At 36.6% G+C, this 26,210-nt stretch overlaps 1 protein-coding gene across 2 annotated transcripts in view; it reads left to right on the top strand.

Moving 5' to 3' along the window:
* RETREG1 (reticulophagy regulator 1) overlaps nucleotides 1-23,651 on the top strand; it is a 43,115-nt gene extending 19,464 nt beyond the window's left edge. The window contains exons 4-9 of one of the 2 annotated variants that reach the window (XM_034411908.3): nucleotides 12,723-12,849; nucleotides 14,204-14,288; nucleotides 15,329-15,466; nucleotides 16,488-16,552; nucleotides 16,995-17,121; nucleotides 18,852-23,651. In XM_034411908.3, coding sequence (XP_034267799.2) covers nucleotides 12,723-12,849; nucleotides 14,204-14,288; nucleotides 15,329-15,466; nucleotides 16,488-16,552; nucleotides 16,995-17,121; nucleotides 18,852-19,345 — 1,036 coding nt within the window. In that variant the 3' untranslated portion in view covers nucleotides 19,346-23,651. Of the gene's footprint in view, nucleotides 1-12,722; nucleotides 12,850-14,203; nucleotides 14,289-15,328; nucleotides 15,467-16,487; nucleotides 16,553-16,994; nucleotides 17,122-18,848 lie in introns of both variants that reach the window. The other variant, XM_034411907.3, reaches the window with a different exon arrangement.
* Nucleotides 23,652-26,210: the final 2,559 nt, after the last annotated feature.

Genomic DNA, 26,210 nt, shown 5'->3' with positions numbered 1-26,210 from the left:
CTATTTTGGAATTTGAATCCAAGAATGCATTCATAATTTGTCATACTGTATATTTATATAATCCAATTCGATTCCAGCTGACTCTGCGAAGTTCACAAATAATAATAATATTAAAACCATACAAACCAATGTTATTCCTTGGCATACAGAATGTATGTCTATTCCCATTTAATAGTTTTGAGCATTTTTTCTTAGTTCCTAATGTAATCTGAGTTTCTTATGGGGAAAGCTGAGTGAACTGAAACAAAGAAGCAAAGCTCTGTAGCAGCATAAATAATAAGTATTATTATATAGTAGTACTAGTTCCTGACACAGGTTTTAATCCAGAAATGGAGATGGGGGTTGTTTTTACTCTGGGGTGCCACTGACCTTTTTTGGATGGGCACTTCTTTATCAGAAGAAAAAGAGCACATCAGTAGAACTGATTATACTTGTTCATTTTCTTATACTTTAAAATAAAAGTGACCCCTGTCCTGTACTATTAAGCTGATCCTCATCAATCAACAAAATAGATTTCAGCTTATAGGAACAAGAAATAAACCTGGTTTTTCTCAAAACAGTTCAAATCTATACTAAATGTTTAGAAGACAAGTTTTCCATTAGCGAGGATGACAAAGCATTCTATTGCTTTAATGCTACAGCATTGCTTTGTTTATTTCTCTCTGTTGAAAGACAGATAAATTATCTCTTAATTTATCTTAATCTGTACTCTATTGAGTTCTAAAATTCTCTGAAGCACTATAGAGAGCAACCTACCGGTAATACATGTATCAGCTGAGCCATTTGCAGTGTGGATTTCTGGTGATAGTAAAATTGAGCTTGCTAGTAGTATCCTAACAGTACACACATAATCTTCAAGTTGATTCACTCATGTTTTAATCTTCTTTCTTGGAACTCTTTTCTACCAAAAGTCCTGATGGTCTCTAAATCTTAACAAATGCATTCAGTATATAAAACAAAATTTCTTAACAGTCCAGTATTATAGAATATCCATAATATTTGAAAGTTAGTCAGTCAAATGTTGAAGCCATATTTCAAGGAGCTGAACCTAGAACTCACAAAAAAACACTAACTATTGTGCTTTTTTTAAAAAAAAAACAGTCTTAATCGTCGTTTTAGTATAAATAGATGAAACAATGTTTCGGCAAGCTGATGTGGTCTGGGCTTCAGGTTTCTGTATATGCCCAGGATTCAGCCAATTAGAATTTAAGTCTGAAAATTTAGAAAATGAAAAGTATCCATTGAAGTGGAATGACGCCGCGAGTTTGACATCCGCATTCTATAGAACAGGGGTCACCAATCTTTCAGACCTCAAGGACCACTAAATTCATAATTTTAAATCCCGCGGACCACTAATATGAATTTTTTAAAAAGATAAATAGTACTTAGTGCAATATAAAAATGCAAATAATTGTTCTGAGGACCACCAAAATTTTCTCATGGACCACCAGTGGTCCGTGGACCACCAGTTGGTGACCGCTGCTATAGAATTCACTATGTCAGTGGCCAGCTCTCGCATCAGCAGGAGCTACTTTATCACATAGCTTCCTTTTTCTCTCAATGGATCCACTTAGAAAATATAAATTTCTCACTATTAACAACATTTATAGACTGTGCAAAAGAGACAATCAACCAACCCAAAAGAGAACAAAAAGACTTAAGCATCTCTCCACCAGCAATCAGCACCCAGATCAGAATAGATTAACTCCAAGGTTAACTTCAGACCAACAATCAAGTAAACAATACCCCAATCAAGAATATGCCAAAGAGACAACATTAAACAGCCCAACCAAAGAATCTCTACGACCACCCCCACCTAAACTATCAGAATATAAACTGGCAGCAAACCGCACTCCTTACTAGCACTGATGATGTTACCTAGTTTAGTTAATGAAACGTCTGCAAGAAAACAAGCAAGTTCAGAGAGTACCAAGGACTCCTCATTTCAACCCTCAGCTATAAATACTCTCATTTATTGATTTCTCACTATGAGCAAACCATCTCTATTACCTGCATTAGGAACTAATGAACATACATATACACAGCGAATATTGCACACCTATATAGATAAGATAAGAACACCTATATAGATAAAATAAGCACTTTAAATAATATCTGTCGAACTCAAAGGCATGGTGCAGTACATTTCAAACACCCAGTTCAGTGGTTCCAGATTGCAGAATGAATTTTGTTCCCAAGGTCTGTCTTTAAGTCAAATTTGTATGTAAGCCAGAACAGTATTATTGTATAATACCTTGCAATGAACTTAATCCATTGTGTATTTAACACAATTTTTGCTACAGTAGGCTCCATTCTTAACTATGGGTCATCCTGTAACTGGGGTGTTTTTAAACCCAAGACTTGCTGTACATATTCAAACCATCTGTTTCTTCCATCCTTGGAAGAATTCAATGCAGTCTGCCACAGATGCCCATGCAAGTCAGACTGACCTCTTAGCTGCTTGATCCCTCTTGAAACTCTGCTGGATTGTTTGAATCCATTCTGCTCCTCTTTCTTCTGGATCACAGTATTCTCTCAATTGACACACACTGGGGGCACCTACTGGGTGAAAACTGCCATTTTTATCCCCCATTGGGCTAGTATGCCAGCCCAGGCACCCTTTTAAGCTACTGTCTCCTTTGTAGATGAAGGAAGGTATGCCAGCAGGGCACAGTGCAGTTGGAAGGGGAAGCCATCAGCCTTCTCCCTTTTACCTTAGAATAGTCTTTCCCTGTTTTCTCTCTTATCTCCTTAAACTACCTCTTAATTATCAGTATTGGATTTTTTTTATCCCTCTTGCTTTAAATCCCTAATTATTACTGCCTTTGTCTCTTTAAGCTGCTTCTTAATTCATACTAACCATTTCTTTTTCTTTCTCCTCCTCTTGGCCATTGCTTCCAAGCTGACTTTTGTTTCTCTCCTTTTTCTCATTATGGATCAGTTTGTGTCCTGTCTGTCAGGGCCCAATAGTATCCTAGTCCTATAGTTCCCTAAATGTGTCTCTTTCTCAAATTCTAAGTTTCATTATTCTCTGTTCTCCCACTCCCTTCCAGAGGGTTTCTTGCAGGCTCCATTGTTGACTGAGAATCCCCTTATCTACTTCCATGATCTTTATTTGCCTTGGCATCTGAGGAACCTGTCTCTTCTGCTTCTGACTTCTTCCATTACAGACCTACGGAACCAGATTCTTAGCACCCAATTTAATTCCCTTGATTTCCCATAGAAAATCCTCACTAAGGGGATTTTGTATCAGGTTTGTTCATTTCTCAATTCTGTTGCAGCTTTCTCCACCTCATTTACTAATTATATCTGCCACACACCCAGTTATTTACAAAGATTATATAATGTAATACAACAACTTCTGTTTTGTTTTGTTTTGGCTACTCCTTACCTAAGTATTGCAACTAGGTGATGTGACTGTGGGTTGGCCCTCTGCCACGGTGGATAAACATTAAATCGGACTGACCATCACATGAAAAGAAAAAGCCACTATGTTAGGAAATTGCTTTGTTTGTTTTTAATTCACAAGATTTTGAATGATGTATCAAGTTGCCAAGGCAAGAAGGAAGTAGTTTTTAATTGGAAAAAAATGTAGCATTGGCCATTCATTGTTCCTTGTATGGTACTGGTATCTAATGATCTCAGCAATGGCACTAAGAGAGATAACTAGTTGGGACAGAATTGTTTGGTCTACAAAATAAAATAAAAAAATACAACGAACAGACCTTATTTTTCTTTTATTTATAGAGTTAGCAATGTGAAAGCTATGTCTGACTTGTAGTTAGACAAGTAGAAGTTAATAGCTGGGTAGTGTTCTCTCTCATGTGACTATAAAAGTATTGGCTTCTGGATGCTGCTTGCAGCCTTACAGCCTGTCAGTGTTTGGAATTAGGAGTGACCTGTTTATTCACTGAATTAGCCAATCAAAACAGTCCTGGGTGAACTTCATTCAAGACAAGCAGACACTTTGTAAATGTGTAAATATACCTCCTATCAGAGAGACTTAACAAGAGCTTGCAAAGGAGACTTGTAGACTGGATTTCTTCATCCTGAAATCTTTTCTTGGGCTTTGGATTAATACTTCTGATACAAAAAAACTATATATATATATAGGGATGTCGGAAGGGGAAGATCCTGCCCAGAGTGAGAGGTAGTGTAATTTTACCTTTTGAAAATGGTTTTCTTTTTGTTTAATAAATCAGCATCAGCTTGAATGTTAGCCATGACCCTATAGATAAATTTCATTATGTGTGTAAAAACTAATCCAAATGTTACATGACAGTGCCAGTACAAAAATACATGATTTGTAAAAGCTGAATAGGAAATGCCTAAGGTTATGACATAAATGCTCTAACTTGTAAATCACTGTCATCCTCTTCCTCTTCTGAACCTACAGTCATAGAAAACTTGAACTACAGATAATCCTAGTGTAGTTTGCTATTGATAGACACATAACTTACTACAACTAGACTGCTTCTTTGATCATCAAATCAGCAGGTTGTAGCAGAAGTTTTTAAGGCTTTGAGTTGAAGGATATTAGAAAATAACTCGTTTTTCTTTGGATTAGAATGACTATTTAGAAATTCAACTTGGTTTTTAACTCGCCAGATATTTAGAATTATTAATTATTGGAATTATTAACCATCTACACTGGAGAGAGTTAGAGACTGTTGATAAACAAGGATATATATAGGTGATGTAGTCATCTAATCAGATTTTCTATTACCAAAAATTAAAATATTACTCGAGCTATTAGGAAGAGGCATATGTCTTTAATATTCTGTTGCTCTTATATTACTAAGTATTGTATTATTAACTATTATTGTATTGTATTATAGTATTATAAAATGTATTTAAATAATCAAACTTAAATGTACCTACCATTATAAGATGTAATGTATTCGCAAGATATATCTGTCTCAATTTAAGTTATGGACTAATTTTTATAAATACACATATTGTGTTGTCATTATAGACATTTTATTGTTACAGGCAGCCCTCACTTAACAACTGGAATTGGGAGTGGAATTTCTGTCGCTAAGCAACACAGTTATAAAGCACAATATCACGTGACCATGATGCTTAGTGACAGAATTCCAGCCCTTCCAGTTGCCATCATTAAGCAAATTCCCCCATGTCATTAAACAAGGACATCATGCAGTTGCCATTTGCAATTTTCTGGTGGCCTCCCCACTAACTTTGCTTGTAGGAAGCCAGCAAAGGATGCAAATGATGATTGCAGGATGCCAAGCATAATTGGGAGCCAGGCAATAAGTACCCAGATTGCGATCACATGATCACAGGGATGCTGCAGTTAACATAAGTGTGAGAACTGCTTGTAAGTACTGTTTATTCAGCACAGTTTGTAAGCTCAGATGGAAGCTTAATGACTGATTGTTAAGCAAGAACCACATGTACTTTAATTATTAACATTTCAGATGAGCAAATCTCCAGTTTGCTCCCATGCCTTCTAATAAGAACACAAAACAATATTTTCTGCATCAGCTAATCATAATGTACTCTTTTGATACTCTTGTCCTGATCATGAGGAATGAATTGGATATACAGGTTTGTTGGTTACTAAGACAAGCTGATGGTGTGCAAGTTACCACTTATTTATATAAGTAACATTATGGGGTGACTATATTATTTTTTCCTGAAATTCCCATTTCTCCTTTTACACATTTTTCATATAAAACAATTCAGTGAAATTGAGCAGAATTTGGGAGTTGAATGTATGATGAAGACATCTACATTTGCCACTTTTATATATTATTTATATTATTGAGGATATCTGCCTCCATTTTTCCAGCAGTTTTACATTTCAAATATACTCAGGTCCAGCTAGAATGTTATATTAATCTTAGTTATGGTCCATGTGTTTAGTGATTTGATTTGTTGATAGATTTAGCCTCTTTATCTGTGCCTTCAGTTTTGGGATATGCAAGTGGCTATATCACATATGTTTTTCAAGAGGCAAGGTTGTAAAAAAATCATTTATGGAAATTAAGACATAGTAAACATTCAAGGTTGTAACATTTTCCTTGCTAACCTGGAAACTTCTGTTAGCACAGAAAACAATGGCTGAAAGTACAAAGAACTTTCAAGGTTAAATACATGAGAAAACATGAGAAAAAGCCAATAAGATAGTCCTCAACTTACAACTATTTGTTTGAATTTACAATACCATTGAAAAAAGTGACTTATGACCATTTTTCACACTTATGACTGTTGTAGAATCTTCATGGCCAGGTGATCAAAATTCAGACACTTGGCAATTGGCATACATTTATGACAGTCGTGGTGTCTCTTGGTCATGTGATGACCTTTTGCTACCTTCCAAGAAGCAAAGTCAGTGGGGAAGCCATATTCACTTAGCAACCATTTTACTAAAGTTAGTAAATCAGTGATTCACTTAACAACTGTGGGAAGAAAGACCATAAAATGGGACAAAAGTCACTTGACAACTGTCTTGCTTAAGGGAAATGTTGATCTCTATTGTGGTTGTAATTCAAGGACTATCTATATACATGATACATATAGCCAGATCCCACTTTCCTCAGTTTTTTAAGGATCACAGTCACTTACCTGCTATATATGTAACACCAAATGGGAAACAGGGCCATAGATTAAAGTGATAAATTTAAAAAAAATTCCTGGGGATATCAAAGTAAACTTCTTTTATATTATGCAAACTTGCCCATATATAGTACTCAGCAGAAATCAAGTTCAACTCAAAAGGTACACATATTGTATGCAGTTGGTTTGAAAGTTCATTGGATGCACAATAGAATATGATACATACAGACACACACACACAATTCTATCAGCAGAAAAAAAAAATCTGTATGAAACACATGAATTTTAATCCAGCCAAAAATAATTGAGAAATGATTGAAAGGTTCTGTATTATCTTGGTGTTCTGTTTTAATTTCAATATATCTGATCTCTTTTCAAGCATTTCTGGTAGTTGGATTAAATTATATAATTATCAAATGATTTTTTTAAAAAATTCATTTTTAATTCGTATTTTAAAAAATATAAATGCCCATTCACCATCAGAGTTTTCTTATGTAAAGTTTTGATTGTCATCATGGAGGAAAGATGATTGTCATCATGGAGGAAAGATGATTGTCATCATGGAGGAATATGACTCAGAAAGGTGTAGGATATTTATTGGCAATGTTGCAATCCTTAGACTGCTTTCCTGGAACTTGAACAAGCAGTTTTGTGCTGTAACTTGACTCATATGTGCATTTGGTTGACGGCAAATCCAATTTAGCTTCAGCATTTGATCTTCTGAGGCAACCTAGCCTCTAACTCTGGGATTACCAGTTTCTGTGGAAAAATTATCACTATCATTATAGTTAATGTGCATTTGTTCCTGCAGTAAAAGCACTCTTATTTTCTTTTCCAATAAAGGAAAAGACCATGGGGAATTTCCAGTAAAGACCATAGGGACTTGGGTACTGGAATACCATGTTATAGTAATTTCATTTCTACTTGCAGGAACATAGGTTCATAGGCTGATTACCCGTCCATACCCTAGTGCCTGTGATGTGGCAAACTACAAGGCACAATTTGTCCCAGTGGTGTTTATTATCTATATGAAACTTCCAGGGGCAGTCAGGGATTTTGGAACTGGGTATCACCTCTATGTTGATAATATTCATGTCTACTTCTCATAATATCTGAATCAGGAGAGGTTGTGTTCATCTTGAAATAATACCTGGATGTAGCAATGAGGTGGATGAGAGCCAAAAAATTGATGCTGAATCATGACAAGATGGAGATTTTGCAGATGGGTAGTTCCTAGAGACAGGACTTAGGGAGTTAATTTGTTCCAAATGGGGTTAGGTTGTGAGGGTGGCGTTCCTACAGTCATCACTGTTATTGGAAGCCCAGGAGACTTTCGTAGCCTATTGACAGGGTCAATCCAATCACAAATGGACGTAAGTTGGTAACTTCCTGTTTACATTATTTTCCCATTACATCTTTGTTGAAGCAATTTCACTGGTTAGCTGATTAGCCACTGAGCAACATTCAAGTTTTTGTTTATGACATCCAAGTCACTGAACAGCTTGGGATCATGTGAGCTTGTCAGATCTCCTTTACTGTTAATAGATTTTGTCATTCATTGAGATCTTAGAGAGCAGTCCTGCCAAGGTAATGAGTCAACAATAACAAACCCTTTCTGTGGTGACAATTCCATGAAGTTCTAACAAATCTTCTGATCAATCTTACAGACTAAATAATGAAAATATAAGCACACTGAAATTAGTTGAGATTTGAGTTGATGTGTGTGTATTTATTTATTTATGAAATTTATAGGTTATCCCACTCTGTTATGATTGGAAAGTCAGTAAGTATATATAAACCTCACCAAACATATGTGGGGTGGGGGGGGACAATTGTTTAAAAGAACAGAAATAGAAGGGGTACATCATTCTCTCTAACCTAAAGTTAAGGATAGAGCCAGGTCTTAAGGGCCATATGACATACCAGAGGGAATGAAGTGCCAGAGGAGAGGCATCACAACAACAAGCTTATATCTTTATGATTTTATTGAGACTTCTCTAGCTTAACTAAAATGTATATACAGTTGAATATATTTCACAATACCCAATTTGTATTTTAAAATATTTTTTTTGCACATTAATGCCAAATAAGCACCTTTTTAAAAAAAAAAAACTATGTTAAAATATGCTTAATTTTAATCCGTGAATATGCAGTGTTTTGTTGCCTTGTTCATGTTGTAGTATGAGAAATGGCGATGTTCTCTTAGCTTAACATAACTCAGGAGCAAGACAAGACTAGATAATTCAGAGTTCAAAAGACTGTTGTTTCCACAGTCCACTTAACAACATCATTTGCAGTTTGCCTTAAAACGGTCTTTCAGTTAAGTGTCAGGAAGTATTAATGAGATTAGTCATGTATTCAAAAGACAATATCAAGAGAAAAATAGAATACTTAGTATTATTATACTGTGTTGGTAATTTAATGAACACTAAATACAATGAATACGCCATTTGGCATGATAGTTTTGCTGGCATGGAAATGAGTGCTATATGGGTGAACAAATGGAAAAGGGAAGTCATTATTTAAAATTTGTTGCTCAGTAGTTAGCCATTTCTGCTCTTGATTGGACATTCACATGACATAGTATATCCCTTCCCTGGGCTCTCCTATCTCATGACTAGCAACAGTGCAGGGACCAAAATGTTTTAATATTGTGAATTTCAGTGGCTGCTGCTAACTACTACTATTTTATAAAGGTTCAAAACCTGCCATAGCCACTATGTGAAAATGTGTAATCACACATTTTCACAGAATTAAACTGTTGAAAATTATTTGAATGTTCACGTACTGTGCCATTGGTTTATCAGTAAATAGTACATGGATTGAAACAGTGCATGTCTCTGAAACATAGACATGTAATTTTCAGGAAAACTTGCCACAGATTCAACAGCTGTATAATTTAATGAGTAGGGACAGCACTAAAGGATTGGTCTTTCAGTTGAAATATTTGGAAGGGAACTTTAGGGCATATGAATGAGAGGTTTGACCAGGATAAACAGAAGTTTCAGAAGTTTCCCACTTTCAGTTAATGTTTTTCTGAGGTACAACCAAATCCACAGTCCTAGGACTGTGTCTTTTTGTTGCTTTTCTCATGTTTTTTATGATTATGAGGCCTAGGCATGATAGATTATCCTCCGTTCCCATGAGAACCAATACAGGTAGGAATAACTATTTTCTCCTTCAGCTCTTATCTTTCTGCTTGTTTTTCTGTGCTCAGCTAAGATTTTAAAATATCCATTAATTCATAGGAGAGAATGGATTTCCAGACAAGTCTACTGAGGTAAAGAATATGAGAAAGAAACAAATAAGACTGTCACTAAATTAAAAGTTGATTGTTCATCTCTCAATCCTGAGTCAATTACCTGCAATTGTTGATATAACAACGGAAGCTGTGTAACTACAAACATTTGTTTATGTTTTTATAATCCCTTACTTACCACATCAATGCATTAATTCACCTTAATGAGGAACAAAGCAAGGACATCGTTCATGAATACTTTGACCAATTCATGTGACTATAAAATTATGGGAAACCTCGGAAAGATCCCTCCCTCCCTCCCTCCCTCCCTTCTTTCTTCTTTCTTTCTTTCTTTCTTTCTTTCTTTCTTTCTTTCTTTCTTTCTTTCTTTCTTTCTTTCTTTCTTTCTTTCTTTTCTTTCCAGTAACATGAGATGTTATTGACCTTTCTAAGAAAAACCCAGTGGTTTATTTTGCCTGGAGCAGATGTCAGGTTACACACTAGCAGCATGACAGCATTAGTCATTTTCAGAGAACCTAATGGAACTGAATCTCCTGGCCAGCATTTGGAACTGTGATGGGCTGCAGCATCTGCTTGTCTTAACTACTAGGAGACTGGGCCTGAGGCACTTCAGCTCTGAGTTAAGCAGCTCTTTCACCACAGAACAAAGCCAGAAGCTTAGAGGAAAACATTCTTGTTTGGCTCCATCTGCTAAATATTTCTATTGGTATGAACAAGTGTAGCCTCTCAAATTGGATAGGATTAGCTTAGAATAGACGTGCAAGGATATGTCACTAAATTACCAAAGGTCTGTCCACAAAAAGGAAAAATTGGATATAATTGGCATTGACATAGGCAGCAGGACTCTCTATTTTTAATACATAATGTAAATTGCAGTTGTTATTATTTTTTTCTTGTTACTACCCATGTTTTCCCGAAAATAAGACTGTCTTATATTTTTTGAACCCCGAAATAAGCACTTGGCCTTATTTTCGAAAATGTCTTATTATTTTGGGGCGTGTGGAGCAAGATGGGGCTCCTCTTGCCGTCTTACCTGGTTTCCAGCTCTGTCTCCCCAACGCTAACTCCCCAATGGCGGGGACCGGCTGCACATGGATTTAAATATTTTCGGGGAGGGCTTATTTTCTCTTCCCAAATGCCTTGTTGATTCTAATCAGTACTCTTTGTCTGAAAGAAAACTATAATAAAACTATATATATGCTGTGGAAGAGATGTTTTGATGTCTTAATATATTAGGAACAGTACAAAGCATAGTTCTATCTTTGACTGTTAATAAAATTTGTTTATGCTATCTTATTAATATTAATAAGAGTTCTTCCCGTAGTGCACATACTGCAGAAATAGAAACTGTAAACTTGAGTTTGTAAGGTGTTTACCCTTCTTAGTACTGAAAGGAGAGAATAAGTATGGGGAAAGGGCCAAGCGTGCCCTATCCTTACAAAAGCTCTGAGAGTAGCTTTTGAAGGAGCAGGGACAGGAAGAAGAACAGCAAGGAACATACCTGTAGAAAAAAGGGAAACAAAGTAGATGGATTAATTTGAAGGATTTAGGTATTAAGGTTACAGAAAATCACTAGACAAATGAAGGTAGATTAGATGGTAAATTAAAGGGTAGAAGGCCAAAGTAAATTTAAGGTGGGTCATATTCAACAAAAGAGCAAAGATTGTTATTAAGAGCTTTCAATTTATTTTTCGGGAAGAGAAGGGAGGTGGGTGTAAATCTGGACTACATGTAATCCCAGATTTCTGAGATCATACACTAAAATTCAGTGACAAACCACCAAATAATAGTGGAAGAATGTTCTTGTTTTTTAAATATGAAATAAAATTTTAAAATGGAAGAAATTTGGGTATCAAATTCCAGCCTCACCTTTTCCAGTGACACCATTATATGCTTCATTGTTGCGTTCATAAATTGCTGGGGTATCTTTTTTTTTTTAATAAAAGTGAAACCCTCCTTCCACAGTTCCAATAGTCTCTCCTGAATTGCAAAATTTTGCTGGGATGTCCACAATTAGGTAGCACTTATATTGTTCTCTGTGGAATATATTCTTATGATAACATTTTTCATCAATTTCAGGAAATATTTTATGTACTTCTTAATCTCTAAAGTTAAAAAAGTCATGTGCCAAATAAAATCTGGCCATCTCCTCAGTGGTGGGTTTCAAAAATTTTTACTACCGGTTCTGTGGGTGTGGCTTAGTGGGCGTGGCATGATATGGCATGGCTTAGTGAGTGTGGCTTGGTGGGCGTGGCAAGGGTAAAATCTCCATTCCCGCCCCAGTCCAGGGGAAAGTTACTGCAAAATCCCCATTTCCTCCCGATCAGCTGGGACTTGGGAGGCAGAGAATAGATGGGGATGGGGCCAGTCAGAATTTTTACTATCGGTTCTCCGAACTACTCAAAATTTCCACTACCGGTTCTCCAAAACTGGTCAGAACCTGCTGAAACCCACCTCTGCATCTCATGCGAAAAATGAATGTCCGGTTTCTGGCATGCACATGCTCGCCGGCTAGCTAGTCTTCAAGGTTTCTGATGCGCATGTGACAATCAGCTTGCCAACAAGCTGGCTCACACAGGAAAACAGAAGACCAGCTCTACCAGTTTTCAGCACTGTTGCACGCAAAAAGGCCAGCTGATCGTCATACACGCATGCACACCAAAAACCCAGAAGAGGAACCAGCATGCCAGGCGACATGGCTCCGCGTGCCACTTTGGGCACATGTGTCATAGGTTTGCCATCATGGTTGTACGAGAAGTAGTGAGAATTACTAATTTTAAGAAATAAGAGTCTATACATTTCTGCAATTCTGTAGAGAATTAGTTGTCATTAAAAACTCACGACTTAATGTTTCTTTATTCATTTCTTTATTTGTCTTTTTCAGCTTCCAAATCAGTGAGTCTGAATCCGAAAATCGCCTTAGACTGAACCAATGTATAGAAGAAGCAATGATGAGTTTCTTCTTGTTCCTCCAAGAAATGTCTCATTTTAAAGAACAGAACCCTGGCAAGGTAAAATTAAGCTTGCAATGTCTTCCATTTCATTTCACTGCCTTTTTTTTTTTACTTTTGGCAACATGTAAAAATCTTAACATTGCATCCTATGTGTATGCTGGATTAGTAAATAAATTGAATTACTATTAGGAAATCTCAAATCTGTAAACTAGATTATGAAGTTTAAAACATCTTGGAAGAAGGCAATGGAAAAGGACTTTTGTTCTGTTGCTAAAAAAAAAAAACTGCATAGACATATCCATGAAATCACAAGGAAGGAATAGTGGAAAAGATTTGCTTTTTCACATAGCTGTATATAAATAAGTCACATTAAGTTCAATAGAACCTAGTATTATAGGCATGCAATATAAAAAAATTATGAAATATTCTACAGTTGCATTAACAGTAAAAAAAAAGGTTGTCCAATTGAATGTGTTTCATTTTTATGGATATAGATCATCTAACATACCAAGGCATTTGTATGAAATGGTAATGTATCGTGTGAGTGCAGTCCAGTCTTTTTTTTTTAATCCACTAAAGTTTTGCAGAGGATGCTAGAAAGACAACATGATCCCAGTTCTGCTCTAACATTCACACTCCAGTTCTGCATATAATATTTTCTTCTGCCCTTTTGGATTATACAGTACTGCTTGAAATGATGAGATGTTCTACGCTTAATCACAATCAGGCTTTGCAAATTGTATTCCTGCAAGATCTAGAAATAGTGCATCTTTATGTGAATCAGATGTCCTAGCATTTCTGTGTGATTTATTTTGGCTATTGGGGCTCCCTTCTACATAATAAATAGATAATGTCTCTATAATGGGCTGCCTGTATATGGACATTTCTAAAGAGAGTGTGCCCAAAGGGAATACGCCAAGGTATGGCTAAAAATAGTAGAGTCACATAATTCCTACATTTTCCCACCCCCATCAAATTAACCTAATTGAGAATTGTACACATATACATACATACATATTACTAAAGATTATCTGAAAAATCAGACTGCTGGTGGTCAGATGCCAGCATAGACTCACAATTCATACCTTCATAACCAATTTAAGAGCCATTGATTTGATTATTATTAGGAATCTTTGATTATTCCTATTCCTACCTTTGGGGAAGAAAGAAAAAGAAAAGGACAAAACAAAATTCCTTTGTTCTTCCCTATGCTTTTCCCACCTACAATATCTAATATAGCTTCTGCTCTCTGTCTGTTCTCCCTAAAACATTTCCAACTGTTTTAGGGAAGAAGAAATTCTGATGGAGCATTCTACAGTCTTAGTCTCAGGACCCTTGAAAAGATTTATATTTTATAGGTACTGAATGTTACCGACTGATCTGATTGACACTTGTTCTTTTTAAAAAACAGTTTTGCCTTCTGGTCTGCAGCATATGCACATTCTTCACAGTCTTGGGAAGTTACATTCCTGGAATTGTACTCTCCTATCTTCTGTGTAAGTTCTTTCAAATGCATAAGGAATCGGGTCTGGAATTTCTTTGGTGGCATCATAGATGCCCACTGCAGTATGTAACCATATTCACACAGTGTTCATAATTGAAACAAGATGTTAAAATGTTAAGATGCTAAGAAGAAGAAAAAATACATTTTCCTCATTGTATTGTGATCGAAGTCCTGAGAAATACAATAACTGTTGAAAGTATTTGTTGAAAGTATTTGTATAATATTATACAAATGTATAATATTATACAAATGTATAATATTATACAAATGTATAATATTATACAATAGAGCTATGATGGTGCAGTGGTTAGAATGCAGTATAACAGGTTAATTCAGCTCACTGCCAGGAGTTCGATCTTGACCGGCTCAAGGTTGACTCAGCCTTCCATCCTTCCAAGGTTCATAAAATGAGGACCCAGATTGTTGGGGTTAATATGCTGACTCTAAACCGCTTAGAGAGGGCTGTAAAGGCACTGTGAAGTCCAAGTGCTATTGCTATTGCTAATATGTTTCAGAGTTAACAATTTAAAAGTTGTTTATAAAACAAATAAAAACAATTAATTAAAAGGTTACTGATAAATGAAAGTACTTTTATTAAATTTTATTTCCTTAGAGATTATGTTGATGCACTTCTTATGAATGTATGTTCCACTAAACAGTAGTCCTAATTTCAATCAGAAATGCATACAATTCCATTGTTGGTATTCAGATGACTGCACATAATAAACATACCAGTCATTTGTGCAACAATTATGTCAATTTATTTATTTCCATGTCATAACATTATTATTCCAGTTTTGCAGATTAACAGTAATAAGCAAAGCTTGCTAAAGGTCATTTAGAATTTACAGTGATGGGGCTTCTACCATAGTTGTTTAGTGTGAATGCAACCAAGTTTTCCCTTGAAAATCTGCAAATCGTTTTTAAAGTAACTTAAACTGATACATAGTTATTTGTAATATCTGCTTCAAAGCCGTGTGGCTCAAAAATATAACATTCTGCATGGTTTTATATTTATTCTTTCTTTGACAGTATTATGTGCCTTTTTATGTCCATTCTTCAAATGCAATGAATTTGGACAAAAGGTATATAGCCACATTAAGTCATATCTGCTGAAACTGAACTTTGGAATACAAGACTTTATCAACCAAAAGTTAAAAGAGAGAGCAGGTGAGCAACAGGCAATTTCAGCTTCCTTGATAAATATTTTTTTAAAAAAATGGCTCTTTATCCACTGAAATACGCAAGTACAAAAATATTCTTACCATCTTTATGAAGGATAAAAATAAAGCTTCAAAACCTAATGATATTTTATTTCCTGTAACAATTGATGATCTTTCCATGTATGTCTTTTAAATGACTATATCCTGATAAGGGTAAAATGCCATATAAATAAGTAGACAGGTGTAAAGATTATGCACCTGATCATCAGATTTTAAAGGCAAATTGTGGCTGAAGGGCACAGCTGAGTTGTAATGCATGCCTTTTTATCAGTGTGGCAAATACCGTATTTTTCGGAGTATAAGATGCACTTCCCCCCCCCAAAAGAGGGTGAAAATTTGGGTGTGTCTTATACACCAAATGTACCCCTCCCACCTGCTGGCCCCCACCCTTTGGCCTATGCCTCCCAGCAATTTGCCTCCTTGCAGCAAACAGCCCATTTCAGCTTCAGCACAGTCTGATTAGCACAAGCAGCTGATTGTCGATTGGATCGGCCTCCCAGGTATTTCAGGCTGCAGGGATTGCCACTGCCTATTGCCTATTCCAATCCCGCAGAGGCTGAAAACAGAGGCAGCAATAGAGTATCGCAATCCCTGCAGCCTGAAACATCTGATCCTCGGTATGTCAATCCAACTGACAATCAGCTGTTTGTGCTAATCAGGCGGTACTGAAACTGAAACGGGCTTTTGCTGCAAGAAGGCAAATTGCTGAGAGGCAGAGGCAGATTTTTTTTTTCTTGTGCTAATTAGGCTGTGCTGAAAATGAAAATGAAACCAACTGTTTGCTGCAAGGAGGCAAATTGCTGGGAAGCAGAGGCAGATTTTTTTTTCTTGTTTTCCTCTCCAAAAAAGGTAGGTGCATCTTAAAGTCCAGAGCGTTTTATACTCCGAAAAATATGGTAAATGAAAATAGAAATACTTGGCTGGCATAATAAGCAGAAATCCTTAACTGATAGACTCTTGTTTTCCAGAAATGATCAAAAGAAAACCAAGTAAGGATGACAGTGAACTAGACTTATCAGCTTTATGTCCTAAGGTTGGTTGGTTCCTATATATTTTTTTAAAAAATATGTTTTTTGATGACAGTGAAGCACATGAACTTTTATTTGCTTTCACAGAACATATTTCTGCTCCCTCCCTTTATAAAAATGAGGTGGAATAATCTAACCTTTGCCTACTGGACTGTGCACTCAGTGTGATTTCTTTCCACACAAATATGCACAGCACTGCAGAATAAAAGAAATAGAGTTACATTTTTGTCTAAATCTCTTGATCTAAGAAGCTTGTCTTTTAAAAAAAAAATAGACCTAAATATATCAACATTTAAATATCTGTTGGTATATCTCCATTGCCTAAATAAAGAAGCAACTATTCTCGCTCTATAATGGCAGGTTCGTGCTTATGGTGTTGAAAATGATGTGTACTGAAGCAACATTTAGTCTGCGGTATGTTTGACAGTTTGATTTTCCAATCTACAGGTTAGCTTAGCCACTGCAGCCAAGGAGATGTCTGTATCAGACACGGATATTTCAGAGATATCTTGGACTGACAATGGAACTTTTAATTTATCTGAGGGAAACACTCCACAGACAGATACATCTGATGGTACGTTCTACTATTATAAATTCTTTCCAATTTTACCAAGTTGTTAATTGTACATTACTTTTAGCTATCTAAAGTAAAAGAATTCTACCATGATTTGCTAATACATGCTTAACATGCCTTGCAATCTAGATGTTAACGTCTAAATTTGAAAAAGGTTTTCATGCAAACTCATTTAGGCTAAACAATAATAGAAATATACACACACAAACCTATGAGAATGTAGACTGGCACAAAGACTGGCAAATCTGAAAAGTTACATTATATAACCATTACATTGTACAACCACCCATCTCAAACCAGGGGTGAAATGCTCCCGGTTCAGACCCAATCACCTGATCCAGTAGCAATGGTGGCAGGTGGTTCAGAGAACCGGTAGCAAAAATCCCTGCCCCCCCCCATGCCCAGCTGAGCCACGCGATCATCAGAGGCTTTTTTTTTTTTTTACTTTTAAAAGCATTTTTTCTACAACCTCTTCGGCCGAAAAAATGCTTTTAAAAGTAAAAAAAAAAAGCCTCTGATGATCACGCAGCTCAGCTGGGATCGTCAGAGGTTTTTAAAAGCATTTTTTCTACAACCTCTTTGGCCGAAGAGGTTGTAGAAAAAAAATGCTTTTAAAAGTAAAAAAAAAAAAAGTTGGCCACACCCACCCAGTCACATTAACACACACCCCCCCCCCCATCAAGCCATGCCCACAGAACCGGTAGTAACAAATTTTAGATTTCACCCCGTCTCAAACCAGTGACTCTGGGTGGCAAACAATCATAAAAACTATTAAACAGAATAGAAGAAATTAAATACCAATACCAACCAACAAATATTATAATTCATCAATGTCAATCTAATCAGGAAAGGGAGCTCTTCACTCACCTGGAAACCGAGGCCCAGGTAGATAATCAGGTCTGGGAGGTTTTCCCAAAAGCCAAAAGTTTCAAGGCATCCTAATCTCAGGAAAGAGAATATTCTAGAGGGCATCTCTTCGTATCCTCACCAGCCAAGATGGGATTGGATGGGTAAACCACCTCAGCTAATTCAGCCTCATGCCATGAGGGACTTTAAAGATGTCAATCGGCACCTTGAATTTCACCCAGAAACACACTGGCAACCAATGCAGCCCATAGAGCAATGATGTTATGTGTACTTAATAGCCAGCACTATTTACACCCATGTAATCTGTACTAGCCGAAGCTTTTGAATGCTTTTCAAGGGCAGCCCCCTGTAGAGTGTGTTACAGTAGTCTAAATGAGAACACTGATTGCAATTTATAACTAATGGCCATTGGCTTTTCCAAACTAATAGTAAAATGGAGTTTATTTTTTGTTGATTTGCAATTTATATATATGAAACTAACGGCCATGGTCTTTTCCAAACTTAACTTTAAAATGGAATTTATATTTAACTCTTGAGATCTGCCAGTCTTTATACCAATCATCTTGCTTCCCTTTCTCTCCTTCTCTTTGAACATTTAAAGTATTGCAGCCTGTATTTCAACAGATAGATGTCTTATCCAGTTAACTGACAGTTTAATTCACTTAAGATCAAGCCTTTTATTTATTTATTTATTTGTTTAAGCCTTACATTTCCATTTCTGAAAATGACTGAAACAGAATGTGTTTTTTCCCCCTTCTTATACAAAGAAATGTATACAAACGTCATACCTCAGAAAGAAAGGTATATTAAAGCTGCAACTGGTGATTTATTTATTACAACATGTTTTGTTCACCCTTCAGTAGATTTTGATCGGCCAAGTGACCATGAGGAAGCTTTCACGAAGGATCTTGCAGAATTTCCATCTGTAGAAAATGGTGCTGGAACAAACGATGATGATGATTCAAGCATTGGCTTGCCAGTGCGGCATAAAAGGAAAAAAGCTCATCCCCCAACCCCATTGGACCAGTATTACAGGCAGGATAAGGAGGGGCACTCTGCAGCAGGCCTTTCCTTGTCTTTGATCAATGACCAGGCCTTCAGCTTGGTGACAGCAATTGCCGGCGATGTTGTTACATCGGTGGTTTCAGCAGCCGTCAGAGAACAGTTGCAATCTGTGCAGGAAATCCCAAGTATAAGTGAAGAGGCAGATGCAGAAGAAGGAGACGATTTTGAACTGCTTGACCAGTCAGAGCTTGAACACATGGAAAGTGAACTGGTGCCTACCAAAAGCCCAAAGGCAGAGCCACAGGAAAAGAAGTCTTCAAGCTTCCTCTCAAATCTGCTTGGTGGGCATTAATGTGGAAAGAGAAGCTGCTTAATAGTATATCGACATAAATACAGACAATGTGAAATGCAAGGAGAGAAATTATGAGCTGTAAGCTTTATCTATTATTCTAGATGTGCTGTAACATTCTTCATGCAGAGTGAACTAACGTGTTTTAGATCAATTGATGCTGGTAGCTTTGTTTCTGATAGTGATGCCATAGAAATGAAATCACGTTATTTTCATTCACAGCAATTTAAGAGGCTTCTTATACAAATGTAGCTCAGTTTTGGCTGTTGCCAAATCTTTGTCACTTTCAGCCTGTTTGTTCTTCTTTTTTTTCCCCAAACATTTTGGCAGCAATATTTCAGGGAGAGAAAATACCTGCAAAATTGAAAAAGCCATCACATCCTACCTTAACAAGGCTCTGAACACTTTTGCTGCCATCATCCCTAACGTACCAAGTCACACATTCTCTAATTGGATAGTAATTTTTTTGTATAACCTGTCTGAATCTCAGTTATTCATATGGGTTAGCTAGAGAAGCAATATATTTTCAAACTCTATTCTTAAAGGCCTTGGAGTTAGGCAAAATATCCGTATCCTATATACCAGTGATGGCGAACCTATGACACGTGTGCCGGAAGTGGCACGCAGAGCCATCTCTCCGGGCACGCCAGCCATCACCCGTTGCTGTTCCAAGTTCAGATGTGGCCAGCTGGTCTTTGCGCGCACGGAAGCACAGGAAACCAGAAGAGCAGCTCCCTGGGGTGCATGCGCCCGGGAAGCTGAGCTTCTGGTTTCCAGCGTGCGCATGCACACCGGTCAGCTGATCTTCACGCACATATGCGTGGCAGAAGCCAGAAGACCACATGACCAGTGCGCATGCACGCATGCGTGCAGGAGAACTGCTCTTCTGGTATGCAGTGCTCCCGTGCATGCGCGCGCGCTCCTGTTTCGGCACTTGGTGCCGAAAAGGTTCGCCAACACTGCTATATACCATAGCGCACTTTGTACAACTACTTATAGCACATGTATCTGCTGTGTGGAGTTGAATTTAGGTTGAGTAGGAACTGATTAGGAAAAAATTCAAAACTGAAATTAAGTTGACAATTTTTTAAATTTTCAGTTCCATTAATTTAAAATGGTTTAACCTTATATATTTAAAATATAAAATCATACAGATCTGATCTATTTATTTCTGAAAGACTACTGTTACATAAGAAATAAAATATTTCTGGCATATAAATATAAAATGCTGTTAATTTTAGCACATTGAACATCTTGTGGTTCACTCCGAGAAGAAACTTAGTAAAACTTCTATTGAGCATTATGGTTTACCTTTAAAATTGAGGGTAACAGGAGTGCCTTATCAAGGTGAACCAAACTTTAAAAAGAAATAGCTTTAACATGCTTTGACTGGCATGTTAAAAGAAGCCAGCAGATTGAGGGACCATAATAACTGCTCTGATTTATCTCCAATTTGTAGAGATTTTTACTGGCATTCTAATCAGTATATATAGTAATGATGTGACCCTAAGAAGTAAAGGTGCAGTTTAAAGAGAAATTTATTTTCTTTCTGCTATGTTTATTAGGTAACTTGCAAAGTACATGTGGCTTTGCAATACGCAGATATGAGAAAAATGTTGTTAGTTCAGTTCCAAGTCTTCTCTCTCATCCTACCTTCTGAAAACATTCAGTAAAGTCCACATACCCAAGGCTACACTAATCCAGTGCCAGTTCTAACTCTAAAGCAGATTGTTCACTGATTTCTGTACATCTTTACCAAATGTTATTGTGCTTCAAATGTGGAAGTGTAGAGAAATACTGGGTTGCGATCCCCCAGAGTGAAAACAAAACATAGACATCTAGATCTAGATCTAGAAGATACTACAGGTAGTCCTTGCTTAAGGACTACCCTGTTTAGTGATCATTTGCACTTAAAACATAACTTTATAAGCAATCTTTGCATTTATGATATCGCAGCACCCCATGGTTACATACAGATACAGGCACTTTGCAGTACCTAGACCCGTGTGGCGAACCTATGGCAGGCGGGCCACAGGTGACATGCATAGCCATATCAGTGGGCACGCCAGCTCAGCTCTGGCGCGCATGCGCACACAGGCCAGCTGATTTTCGGGCCTTCTGGGCTCACCAGAAGTAGGGAAATAGGCCGTTTCAGGCCTCCAAAGGGCCTCAGAGGGAGTGGGAAAGGCTTTTTTCGCCCTTTCCAGATGCATAGAGAGGATCTGGAGCCAAGTAAGAAAGAAAAGCGGGCCTACCGGGCCATCACATGCCAGAAGCGGGGGTGGTGGTTGCGCGCGCAGGGCAGGGCACATAGAATTATGGGTGTGGGCACTTGTGCACACGAACCTCCCCTGCCTCCCCTCTCTTGGCACGCGATGGCAAAAAGGTTAGCCATTACTGACCTAGACATTTACAACCAAATATTCCATAGTTATATGATCACCATTTCTGCTTCCAATAAGCAGAGTTAATGGAATAAAATTGCAATTTACTGTCACGTAATATCTCACTTAATGACTGGGCAATTCACTTAACAATAATAGCAGAAATGATCCAGTGATGTCTTGTTTAATGACCATGTCGCTCAGTGATAGAGTTGCCAGTCTTAGTTCTGGTTGTTAAGCAGAAACTTACTGTACAGGTAGTCCTCGACCTATGACCACAATTGAGCCCAAAATTTCCATTGCTAAGCAAGGGAGTTGTTGAGTTACAGCCCATTTTCAACCTTTTTTGCCACAGTTGTTAAGCGAATCTCTCCTGCTGTTAAGTGAATCATATGGTCATGAAGCTAATCTGGCTTCCCCCCATTGACTTTGCTAGTCAGAAAACAGCTGGGAAATGGTGACCACATGACTTTGGAACAGTGCAACTGTAATAAATACATGCCAATTGCCAAGCGCCCAAAATTTTGATTACATGACCACATGAAAACCGGTCATGAGTCAGTTTTTTCAGTGCCATTGTAACTTCAAACTGTCATCAAATGAATGGTTTTAAGTCAAGAACTTGGAACTTGTATAACATCTGTTCTGCTTTTTATTATTAACAATGTTCCTTTCACTTTTTTTTAACCTAGAGTAACATAGGAGAAAGTGGTTTTAGACTCAGCAAAAGAAGGGTATCATAACCATTACTCCAAAGTAAATAAGGTACAATACGGACTTGGGGTGTGATAGGAAGCAATCCTCTTAAGGTAGCCACATCCCCCAGAAGTTTCAATACATTTGACTTTTCTATGTCATCTCTGTGTGCATTTATAGCTACTTTATTTTACTGACAATCCCAATGGAAGTGTTGTCTGTACATGGACATTCAGGCAACCTTGGAAAACTTTCAATGCAGTTGTGTGAAGCCTTTTGTGTATAGTTGCCTCAAAAGTTTTGGGGATGGTTTGTTCAAATCGATGTGTTTTGCAGTGTCCTTTTCAAATTCTTTGCAAAGTCCTAAAAGTAAATCCTCTTAAGATTTTCTAAGGAAAGCACCTGGTTTCAGCAAAATTAGTGTTCTGGTAGCCTGGTTCTGACAATACCAAGTTCTGACAGTTCTTGCTAATCAAATGTATTAGATGTTTGCATAATTCTAGCTTTGACACTGCTGGGCAGTTTCACCATTTGAAATACAAATTAGAAGGCTCTACCATTGTGTACAATGCAAACTCATTAAATTGTGTTTTCTTTTGTAATAAAGTTAATGGATCTTACCATTAAATGGATATAGGAATAAGAGGCATTTACTTCTAAGGAAACATGATGCAGATTGTAAGTCTAAAGAGCAGGCACATAGCTGTTGTAAGTTAAACTACTAAGAGAATCTTCTCAGTACAACCCATTATGTTGTGAACTGTAACTGTGTGCACTTTATTATTTTCTTTAAATAAATATTTCAGGGATTTTCAAATGTCAGATACAGAGGTACTGTTTTAGAGAATGAAGTTCCATCATTGAAAACAACTGAAGGGGCTACTTAAGACTTCTTGTAAGCAATTCTCTTTCTGGTTTTCAGGTAAACAGGTATAATCCCCATATTGTCCTTTCTGGACAACCTAAAACATTTATATAATTGCACTCATTTCCTTATTGTTTGGAAATTTATATTGCAAAAATTATAATGAATTGGTACCTTTATGTCTTTCTTTGTGTTTATTTTTAAACAGACAGGCTAAAAACCTATTTGTGACACACCCAAAGATCTGAGTATGCTGAATTTTTCCCCCTTAGTTTGTTATTGTTGTTGTCATTGCAAAATAAAATATTCTACCTATGAAGCCCCAAAATCAATTTAATAAATAGGAATGCTCTACAGTTAAAAAGTGGCTTGCCTTTTGATATATTTGACAAATCTGAGCCTTCCATCAACCAGTGTGATTTGTGTGGCTTTTTTTATTCTGGCTCTGCTTGTAGTCAGCACACCCACTGATTTACAAATTCGTAATCTTTCCATCATGCACATATATACTAGCTTATTGAAGAGAGGACTCAAAAATTGTTTCAGGCTGTATCCAACAGTTCAATATAAAGTCCTCAAGTTTTTCATATCTGTCATTGCAGGGGTAAATAATAACACACAATCACATTAGCTTTACTCTTGGGAACTAATGGAAACACCACCAGATAGCCAATTCAAGAAAGGTTAATGGATAACACTTTAGAAAATGTAGAGTGATGATGGCTTCTAAATCATTTAAAAGGTTAAAGAAGCTAACTCCATAAATATGGCAGATTTAAGCAAATGGTATTACAGTATAGAACTACATTAGTATGCAAGCTTTGGGTAATATTTCTCTCTAAAAAAAATAGATACCGGTACTTCTGGGACAAGGAGTTTGCATCACAAAATGTACCCCTTCCACACACTTTTTAAAAATTCTTACTTGCAATGTGCTTGACTTAATAGGAAGAATACTCTGAATATGCATCTACATATGAGCAGTGCATCATTATAAAGACATTTGAACATAATCTTCAGTGTGTTTCACCTTCACAGTTTCTTCCAAAGCCTGAAGCTTGTTTAACTCTTTCTGAAGTATATCCAACGGTATTCAAATTGTAATTAAGAATGGTATCTTAGATTTCACAGCAAAATTGATCAACAACAAATGGTAACTTGCAAAGCATATTTTTGTGGAAATAATCTTCACGTGAAATATTCTGGGTTGTTGTTGTTTAGTTGTGAAGTCGTGTCCGATCCATCGCAACCCCATGGACAATGTTCCTCCAGGCCTTCCTGTCCTCTACCATATTCTGATTAAAATCCTCAACCTACTTTCTCTGCGGTTTAAATTACATTGAAACCAATGTATGTGAATCAATAGAGTGTTCCAGAGTTTAAATAAACAGACATAACTAAAATGTTTTCAAGAAACAAACATAGGTTTGGGTTTCTTTTCAACAAGTGGGAAGATGAGAATGGCAGTTTTCAAACAACACTTGCAATATTCTGCTTGGATGTCCTTTCTTGACTTCTGGCCTGTTTTAACAGCTTATCCCTCCTGAATTTTTTATGCCAATGGTCATGCAAAAGCACAAATTACCCTATACAAGGAGACCTCATCTTACAACAATTCACTTAGTGACTGTTTGAAGTTACGACAACACTGAAAAAGTGATTTATAACCATTTTTCACATGACTACTGCAGCATCCCCATGGTCATGTGATCAAAATTCAGATGCTCGATAACTGATTCATATTTATGACAGTTGCAGTGCCTTAGGGTCATGTGATCAACTTCTGCGACCTGACAAGCAAAGTCAATGGGGAAATCAGATTCACTTAACCATGTTGCTAACTTAACTGCAGTGATTCACTTTACAACTGTGGCAAAAAAGGTAAAATTGGGCAAAATTCACTTAACAACTGTCACTTAGTAACAGAAATTTTGGACTCAATTGTGGTCGTAAGTTGAGGACTGTGTACCTTCCAAATAATATACTGGTTTACAATTAATTATTGGCTATTATATAATGTCTTGCCATATAGTTGTGATAGATGGTTTCCATAATTCTGGTAGTATACTGTAGCACTAGTACTATAAACCCAGAGCAATTCTACGTCCGCATACTTGGTTATAGAAATGCATCATATCTAAAACAAATCATACAAAAAGATGCTAGCACTTGCAGTATCAGAATATGAAGGAGAAATTAATATCTGTGGCATTAAAATTACTAGCTGTCCTACATCTTCCATCGTTCCCATCATCTGTCTATTCAACCACAACACCTTAGTTAGAATTTAGTATGTTCTAAAATTTCCACCAAAATATATCTTGACTCTGACACATATAAATTTGACTGATTTTTCTCCTTTTTTAAAATAATTCTATTCCACCAATTCAAGAAACTGCTATTGTTCAGTTTCTCATATAAAGACGACAAAATAATTATTTGTAGTGATTGCTATTTGATCTAAATAAATGTTGGGATGAGACAATTGTCATGTTCATTAGAACCATTAAAAATAATACACATGAAGCCATTTTGATTCCTGGATATCAATGGAGGAGAATTCATATGCCCTGCTTTAATTGGAAGGTTATTTAAACTTTAGATCACAGGTTACTATCACAATACTATCAAATACATAGAAATATAAATAGATATGAATGTTTTCAAAACATACATAAAGTTAGAATATGTGGAGGTACATTATAATAGATTAGTACGAGATTAAGAGAAATGAGTATGTTGTTGACTTTTTGTAGAAATACTGTAATAGTCACTTTCATGTTTTTACAGATTTGATTTTATTGGAAAAACAATGCAGTTTTTAGGCATTTTCTAGCCAAACAATCAGAAACAGGATTTTTTAAAAAAGAAGTCTTAAATTATTTTCAGTATTTTGCAGCATTTTAGCATGATTGTGATTCAA

The sequence above is a fragment of the Pantherophis guttatus genome, chromosome 3 (genome assembly GCF_059756535.1).
Source record: "Pantherophis guttatus breed Tessera chromosome 3, ASM5975653v1, whole genome shotgun sequence".
NCBI lineage: Eukaryota > Metazoa > Chordata > Lepidosauria > Squamata > Colubridae > Pantherophis > Pantherophis guttatus.
This window is presented reverse-complemented; position numbering and strand designations above follow the sequence as displayed.